We start from the raw sequence: 9,143 nt of genomic DNA on the forward strand, positions 1-9,143 counted from the left end.
TATCTCTACTCTCCACATAGCTCCCTCTTGCCTCCTTTCCACATCTCTCTCTCTCTGTCTTTCATTTTCTCTTCACCCACATCTAATACAAACTGAGGGTGTATGAAGGTGTCGATATTGTGCTGTCGTACGTCCGGGACACTCAAAATCCATTTTGGTCAGACATGTGCAATTAGGTAAGTTTGTGTATTACTAATGCCTTTTCTGTGCAGAAATATAGAGCTGTCTTAATTAAGACTGCTCTCATCTCTATAAAACCCCAAAGAAAGTATGTCAAGAATGGAGGACACAGGAAAAAGAGACACAGAATGGGTGAACAGATGATTCTTTTGAGGTAAAAAGGGGGACTGAGCACAATCTGTGCTCTGCCTGATGTAGCAGGTCATGAGGTGTTGTAAATATTACTTTAGATTCAAAATCTGCAAGCAGTGGAACTAATGGGGGAATTTTCATGGGAATAGGCTGTTGTAAATTTGATTCTTGTCACTTCCATGGTTCTCTTTCTCTTCTCTCTTGCTTGGTCACTCTCTATACTTGTAACTAAGTAAAGTTACTAGTCTCTAAAATATATATTTTAAGCTCTTCATTTCTTATATTTGGGCATTAGACAATGTCCATTGTTATCCCCTTTATATGAAATTTTGTGCAGTCCTGTTTACTCATTAGACTAGCAGGTTTCTTCACGTGTCCACGGTTATCCACAGTTACTTGGCGGCGCGGCAGCAGCACACAGTGGCAACTCTGGACCAGAATGGTGCTGTTTTTGTGTCTTTGTGCTTTCTATCGCCTCAGCCACTTATCTGCAGAATCTCATACACACACTGTAACAGCAGTCTGGTGAGGAAGGAGTGGCTAGCAGGTCCAGCGGGCACGTGGTGTGGAGGTTAGCCAGATAACTTGCAGCCAGTAAGTTAAATCGAACAACAGACCTTTATTTGACGTTTGCAACATAAGACCATACAAGCCAGGTCTCAACGACTCTACTCCGTCCGTACATACATGTGCTGGGATGGGTAGGGTTAGGGGTTTACTTGAGTAGGGTTAGGGGTTTCCACTTCAGCACGCTGTCAAGTTCTATACTAATGACCCACTAATTATATTCAGGTGTGTTGCAACAGGGACCAATGGAAAAGTTGCAGGACACCGGCCCTTGAGGACTGGAGTTTGAGACCCCTGATCTACAGTTTATGTGACTGTGGCAGCTAACATTTACTTCAAGGTTTCCATCAGTGTATTACTGGCCTTAGCACCAGTAAAAGGTTATTATTATTATTATTATTATTATTATTGCTTGAACATATTTAGTTGTGGTTTAGTTTCCTTTGGTTTCATTGGTATTTTTAATCATTTTTGATATTAGAAGAAGAAGATTTGTCACAGGAAAGGTTTAGAAAAAAAATCATAATATGGTTGCAGTAAAAAACACAGCACTTTGTGAAGACAAAAGACTCACAGTTATATAGATATCCCAAATCTAAAGCATGTCAGTGACACCCTCATCATTCAGGTACAAGCTACAAGAACATTAAACATTAACATTAAAATAAAATACACACACAAAAAAATACACACTATATTAATGCATATGTCGATGTGTTCTTTTCCATCTCTTTTTACAGTCAAATGCAATTTGGTCACTTTTGCAGTGGAATGCACAAAGACGATGGCCAATGGAGCAGAACATATACAATAGTGACCCAAACTTAACAAAACGTACAAATACACACTCACACAGGACATTTCATAGAAACCTTTGTATTCCTTTTAATTTCCCACCTTTTTGTCTCAGTACTTCTTGTCTCTTTGCCCTTCTTTTCAGAAGCACCACTGTCTCTGTAATTGGCTGTCACTGTCAAATCACAGCAGTGTAGTAGATAGCTGTGAATGTGTGTCCATATGTTCATAGTAGGTGTTGCTGTGCTTGAATCCTTCTTAACTCCAGATAACCTAGTAACAGTTGTGGGATTATAATATTACCTTATGCCATGTTATACTCGTAATTAAAGATTGTGAAATATTATGTAGTTTTAGTTTGCATTATTCTCCTGAATTAGAAGAAGGTGATAACTATTACATTTGTTAAACTGATTTGCATTACATTAGACTGCTGATTTATTGTGAATGAATGATATTGTTTTATGATGCATTATACGGCTCAGTTATAAGAAATACTGTTCTCAGAAAGTCATCGCCTTATTTGTCTGATTAGAAGAAAGCAGAACATACCGGAGAGGTTTTCTGCCGCATCTCAGCAGGAGCAGATAAACAGGGAGCCAAGGTCATAGCTTAGGCGCCGTGTGAGAGAAAGAATGTGAATGTTTAGGCTTTTATGACTAGGTGGGGGCCACTAGAGGCTATAAGAGTTTGAGCAATGCTCCACCATTTTGAGATCTTATGCTGTCTGCGTACAGTGTTCATCTCCCACACGTGTGTTCATTAAAAATCATCGTTTGACTCAACCCGCCCGGACCAGTGTTGTTATTTAGGTTTTCCTCTTGTATCCATCTCCAATACTTTGAACTCGTAACACAGTACAATAGCAACAGTAACTGGGTTTCTGTTACTGTAGGTTGGGACTTTATTAAATATAGAAGTTATTGCAACGTCAATCTTTTTTCTTTTACTGAAAGCAGTTCTTGCAGAAACGTCTGTCTGGAAAGAATGCCCTTTTGAAAAGCTGACACTAAAATATGACACAGCTAATGAGTCTTGACAATGACACCATTGCATCTAAAAGTTGTCAAAAGACAACAAAGTGAACTTTTAATCACATACTGAACTGTCATTTCAAACGTGATATTTTAGACAATACAGCTGACAGCACATTTGTTTCTCCTCTGTTTATTATTTGGTAGAACTAATAGATAACATTATGGTTAAATTTGAGAGCTGCCACACTCATGACGTTTGTTGCTGGTTCCAATTAAAGCTGTCAGGCTGTCACTGAATAGATACTAATGTTTCAGTTTAACAAGCAAGATTGGCAGGTGTTGGACAGGTCCATGTAAATTGCTTCCATATGTTTTGCACATGACAGTTTTAGGGGCTGGAAATGCTGTTGGTCCACTACACTTGAACAACAGTACTACAGATAAACACTGGATGCATTTGCATGAAAATCATGGTTCCCTGAGAGTAAATTTTGCTAACTGTAGTAATTCCTTGACATTGCCTCTAGTGTCATCATTTATTAGGGGAATATATTGACAACTCTTAGATGGGGTGGTGTAAAACTTTGCATAAATCCACTTCACCTCTTTAATTCTAGCACAGTCAGTTGCTAGAAGAATAAGGTTTGATTCAAATGTTCTTGACAGCTTTTTTTTTCTGGATCCAGGATTCTGTCACCCTCCAGTGTCACCTTTCCCTCCTTCCTTTAAATGAGTTAGGGGGTAGAGACATGACACAGAATGGTGGCCTACAAATGGAAAAGTGATAGAGCCTGTCTTACAGTTTGACCCAGTAGCAAAAAAGGCTTCAAGCCTTTGTGGATGTCAAAAAACTGCAGTTGCATGCCACACTGTCTCCTGCAGACCTGCAAAAGATAACTGCTGATACTAGAGGTATCTTTGACAGTGTTGCAGAGAAGTTCTATTGGAAAGTGATTTCTTTACATTGCTTGGAAAAATAATTTCCTCCTGGGATGAGAAAATGTCTGAGATTCTGCAAATATATGGTTTTGTTTTTTAGCGGATTGACTGTAATGTTGCCTGTAGAAATTGTTCTCCCTCTGTAGCCCCATTTAAAGAAATGACGGGGTATTGTCGTCACCCTGCTGGTGTGGGCAGGTGTTGGACGTGGACACCCAAGTTTGTGAATGCGATAACTCGAGAACGAGGTGATGTAGGAGATTCAAATTGATACCATAGGTGTATCTACCAAAAATCTTGGATGAATTGAATGTATGCATCCATTTTTCTGCATTGTTGTCGTAGAATTCACTACACTGAGAAGGTAAAGTAACAAAATAACATTAAAAATGTCACGGTCTGCCATGCAGACCGTGGGGACGAGGAAAGTAGGACCCAAAACGCGGGACTCTTCGATGCCACAGTGCACTTTATTTACAGTGACCAGACAGGTAAGTCCAACAATAAACTCAAAGGTGCAATATTCCAATGGTGCTCGTCTCCTGCTCCCAGTGCGTCCCGTGCTGTAGCTCCCTTAGTGCGTGTGCTCCCCAACTCGCTTCTCCGCTCGGCTATCCTGGAGGAAGACAGAGAGTCCACAATTAGCCACACGCTAGCCGACAAACACGCTCACGCTGCTCGCACGGACTATACCAGTTCGGAGTAATAATCCCACGTCGACTGTCGCCGCGAGTCCAGGTTAAATACTCTCTCCAGCAGGGAGGGATGATTACCAACAGCTGGTCAGGTAATCAGCTGCAGGGGGCCGGTAACAGTGAAGAGGGACTCCCAATGACGACAGTCGCCAGGACACGCCCTCCCACGGCGTGCACTTCTGTGAACAGCCCGAGGACCAGGGAGAGAGCGAGGGAGAAGCAAACCCACACGCAAACACACACTACACATTCAACTGTGGACCGAACAGTAGACGACACAGCCCCTAAATAATAATAATAATAATAATAATAATAATAATAATAATAATAATAACAACAACAACAACAACAACAGTCCATAACGGCTCACGGACCCCGAGTCCTCCAGAGCCGGGTCCGTGACAGTACCCCCCTCTAAGGGTCGGCCCCCGACGACCCCAAAACAAAACACAAAACCAAAAACCACAGGACAACCAACCCAGGGCGGGCGGGCGGGGGTCCAGGACGGAGGGCCCCAAAACCACTCCAACAACTCCACTAAACAACAAAAAAGAACACCTCAGTTCATTAGTCCAACCCCAGCCCTAATGGCAGCGGACATAGTTCTGGCAACCGACCCGGTGGGCGGCAAAACAGGTGAGATCTGCTGTAGGTAGGCAGAGGCAGAAAACAGTTCCGGAGGCCTACCTCTAGTCCATCGGAGGGAACGCTGGACCTCCGGCGGACGGCCATGGGTCCGCAGCAACGGCGAAACGGTTCGGTGGCCTCCACGGGTCTTGTAGCGGCAGTGTGACAGCTCCGGTGGCCTGCCACGGGTCCGGTGGCGGCGGTGTTGCAGCTCCGGCGGCCGACAGAGTTGAAAGGCCCAGGATCCCCGACGCGCTGGACGTGGACGGCGCGCTGGACGTGGACGGCGTGGACGGCGCGCTGGACGTGGAAGGCGTGGACGGCGCGCTGGACGTGGAAGGCGTGGATGTAAAGATGCATCCTGCACGTCGACCTCCGATGGCGGTGCGCGCTTCTCCGGCCCGCCGAGCCCCTCTCTTGATGGTGGCCGCTCCTCCCGCTCGCTGAGCTCCAGCTCGGGCTCGCTGAGCTCCTCCGGCTCACTGAGCTCCACCGCTGGCGACGCGGGCTCCTCCCGCTCGCTGAGCTCCAGCTCGGGCTCGCTGAGCTCCTCCGGCTCACTGAGCTCCACCGCTGGCGACGCGGGCTCCTCCCGCTCGCTGAGCTCCTGTTCGGGCTTGCTGAGCTCCGCAGCTGGCGACGCGGGCTCCTCCCGCTCGCCGAGCTCCTCCCGCTCGCCGAGCTCCAGCTCGGGCTCGCTGAGCTCCTCCGGCTCACTGAGCTCCACCGCTGGCGACGCGGGCTCCTCCCGCTCGCTGAGCTCCTGTTCGGGCTTGCTGAGCTCCGCAGCTGGCGACGCGGGCTCCTCCCGCCGCCGAGCTCCTCCCGCCGCCGAGCTCCAGCTCGCTCGCTGAGCTCCTCCGGCTCACTGAGCTCCACCGCTGGCGACGCGGGCTCCTCCCGCTCGCTGAGCTCCTGTTCGGGCTTGCTGAGCTCCGCAGCTGGCGACGCGGGCTCCTCCCGCTCGCCGAGCTCCTCCCGCTCGCCGAGCTCCTGCTCGGGCTTGCTGAGCTCCGCAGCTGGCGACGCGGGCTCCTCCCGCTCGCCGAGCTCCTCCCGCTCGCCGAGCTCCTCCGGCTTGCTGAGCTCCACAGCTGGCGGCGCAAGCACCTCCGGCTGCGACGCGGGCTCCCCCCGCTCGCTGAGCTGCTCCTCCGGCTGCGACGCGGGCTCCCCCCGCTCGCTGAGCTGCTCCTCCGGCTGCGACGCGGGCTTAGATGGTTGATCCGGAGGCGAAGATGGTGATGCGGTAGCTGCAGGCGGTGAAGATGATGGTCGAGCGGGTGATGTGGATGGTGAAGCCGAGAGTGCTGCGGTCGCTGCAGTCTGATGAGACGCTGGTGGAGAAGTAGCTGCAGAGGGCGGAGGTGACGATGGTGTGGCAGCTACTCGTGGTAGACTGGGCAGCGATGCAGGAACAACAGACGGGTGAAATGATGGCAGAGTTGGTCCAGCAGGCATACCGGCCTCCAACTGAGGATGAAGATGAGAGGTTGACTGGACTAAAGCCTGAGTTATGTGCTGGGCAGCAGACTGAGTTACGTGCTGGGCAGCAGACTGAGTAGAGGGTGATATGGCTAACATGAAGGGTAGAGAGGAGGAACATGTTACCGCGGGCTCTACAATGTCCAGGGAGCCAGAGGCAACTGAGGTCTCCAGTTCGGCCTCTGGGGAGGCCTTGGGGAGAATCCCAGCCTCCTGATTGCCTGTAGTGGCAGGTTCATGTTCTAGCACCGGGTCCTTTAACAAATCAACAGCCACAAAAACAGTTTCAGGATGCATATTAGCACAGTGCAGTAACTCTGAATTAACAGCCTCTGTCCATTTAGCTGCCGCACCAGCGCCTTCAGAGTTCACCGTCCCAGAGCTAACTGGCTCAGAAACTAAGGCTCCGCATCCAGCCCCAGAAAAGCAGCCATCACTACTCCTTACATTAAGAAATGACCCAGAATTAGCTTCCGGCCCGCCTCCACTTTCTGGCAATGCAGACCCTTTAAGCTTATCCTCCATTGCGAGCCCAGTTTTATTATTAACTGACTGGGCACTGTCCCTAGGTTTAGACGAAGCCATCTCTGGTTTCATAACAAAAACGTCTTTACCAACATCAGAGTCCGTCTCACTCACTGCGGCTCCTTGTGCGGCTAGTCCTGAGTCAGCTGGTTCCTCCGAAACCACAGGAGTGAGGTGAGCTTCGGTTTGACGAAGATGACGCCGACGCCGTCTCTTTCGTGATGGCGGGGCCGCGTCAAAGGAATCTGTCCCCTCCTGCTCGTGAGAGACTGGATTAAGTAAGGAGACAGAGTCCGGTTTACTCACTGTGGTTACCAGCGCTGCCGATCCTTTGTCTGCCGACACAGAGGACGCTGAAGGAACGAGAGGAGATGGAGCAGGGCGCCGTCTTCCCTGCAGTGGAGGGTCCAATAGGTGAGCAGCAAGCGGTGGTGGAAAAACTCTCCACCTATGAAGAAAAAACCAAGCAGCAAGGGCTGCCAGGGAGGCAGCCGCATCCTCCTTGCCCGGACAGCCCAAACCAAACAGTTCGAAGCTGGAGCTTGCCCGCAGCTCAGTTATAATTTGAATGAGTTTATCAATATCCAGAAAGCTCGTAGAGAAGGTAGTGGAGGAAAGATAATTATCAAAAAACACTACCTGTATGTGTCTCATGTGTGGATCCACAGCCTGGGTTACGCTCTGGCAGTAACCCCACAGCTGTGTGAGCGATCCCTCCTCCGTGGCAACTCTTGAGTCTGCTGGGTCCATGGTGGTTGGTGGGATTATTCTGTCACGGTCTGCCATGCAGACCGTGGGGACGAGGAAAGTAGGACCCAAAACGCGGGACTCTTCGATGCCACAGTGCACTTTATTTACAGTGACCAGACAGGTAAGTCCAACAATAAACTCAAAGGTGCAATATTCCAATGGTGCTCGTCTCCTGCTCCCAGTGCGTCCCGTGCTGTAGCTCCCTTAGTGCGTGTGCTCCCCAACTCGCTTCTCCGCTCGGCTATCCTGGAGGAAGACAGAGAGTCCACAATTAGCCACACGCTAGCCGACAAACACGCTCACGCTGCTCGCACGGACTATACCAGTTCGGAGTAATAATCCCACGTCGACTGTCGCCGCGAGTCCAGGTTAAATACCTCTCTCCAGCAGGGAGGGATGATTACCAACAGCTGGTCAGGTAATCAGCTGCAGGTGGGCCGGTAACAGTGAAGAGGGACTCCCAATGACGACAGTCGCCAGGACACGCCCCTCCCACGGCGTGCACTTCTGTGAACAGCCCGAGGACCAGGGAGAGAGCGAGGGAGAAGCAAACCCACACGCAAACACACACTACACATTCAACTGTGGACCGAACAGTAGACGACACAGCCCCTAAATAATAATAATAATAATAATAATAATAATAATAATAATAATAACAACAACAACAACAACAACAGTCCATAACGGCTCACGGACCCCCGAGTCCTCCAGAGCCGGGTCCGTGACAAAAAACACTGAGCCATCAGTTTGTTTTTTCAGGTTTCCACCAAATATGACATTCATTCTTTCTTACAATCACAAATGACAAACTGCTGCTGAGACAGACACTGCATCTCAAGCACAGTGTTTGCACCACAGGTCCTTAGGCCTAAAGTGAATTTCATAAGAGGGTTAAACAGATTATAGAGAAACCACAGAATTTGTAGATGACACAGCATGGCACAAATCAACTGCTCTTCTGATTTGTATGACCTGTTATCAGGAATGTAAGTGTTCAGGACTGTTCAAAACCAGATAAAAAATGTCATGTCAGTGTTTGATTGGTATTGGAGGATATGGTTATGTCGATGCTGTGATTTACTGTCAACTAATTCATTATAGACTGCCCAATTTATTAGATTATGTAACACAGACAAACACATGTATCATGATTGAACCTTGTCTGAAACTCTTATGTATGCTTCCAAGAACTCGGAACTAGGTGGTTTAGGTTACATGTTACATTCAATACAGTTACAATGCAGGTGTCTACATATTATGTCTGAGCCGTAGTTGTGATTGAAGTTTTTTATTTTTTTCTCTTAAGTAAAGATTTCTCATGCAGGTCAGTGGTCAATTAACTGTTAAAATTAGCTTCCATGAGAAAATACAAAGTGTTTGCCCAAATATATTTATTGGCAAACTTGGCAAATGTTGGTCTTCCATTAGGACAATGACCCTAAGCACACAGCCAAGATAACAAAGTGCA

General features: G+C 48.2%; 1 protein-coding gene and 1 long non-coding RNA gene across 2 annotated transcripts; both read right to left on the reverse strand.

The window, feature by feature from the left end:
- Positions 1 to 4,041: 4,041 nt before the first annotated feature.
- On the reverse strand, positions 4,042 to 4,337 carry LOC120434705. Its single transcript, XR_005609288.1, has 2 exons — positions 4,284 to 4,337; positions 4,042 to 4,206 (listed from the first exon to the last, which is right to left on the reverse strand). It is a non-coding gene; the product is annotated as an uncharacterized LOC120434705 (long non-coding RNA).
- A 515-nt stretch (positions 4,338 to 4,852) lies between these two features.
- Positions 4,853 to 8,366, reverse strand: LOC120434956 (uncharacterized protein KIAA0754-like). Its single transcript, XM_039603639.1, has 5 exons — positions 7,996 to 8,366; positions 7,037 to 7,918; positions 5,782 to 6,652; positions 5,286 to 5,731; positions 4,853 to 5,239 (listed from the first exon to the last, which is right to left on the reverse strand). Exons 2-5 carry the CDS (start codon positions 7,706 to 7,708, stop codon positions 4,853 to 4,855), a joined length of 2,376 nt encoding a protein of 791 aa, XP_039459573.1. The 5' UTR covers positions 7,709 to 7,918; positions 7,996 to 8,366.
- Positions 8,367 to 9,143: the final 777 nt, after the last annotated feature.

This window comes from Oreochromis aureus, linkage group 19 (assembly GCF_013358895.1).
Source record: "Oreochromis aureus strain Israel breed Guangdong linkage group 19, ZZ_aureus, whole genome shotgun sequence".
Lineage (NCBI taxonomy): Eukaryota > Metazoa > Chordata > Actinopteri > Cichliformes > Cichlidae > Oreochromis > Oreochromis aureus.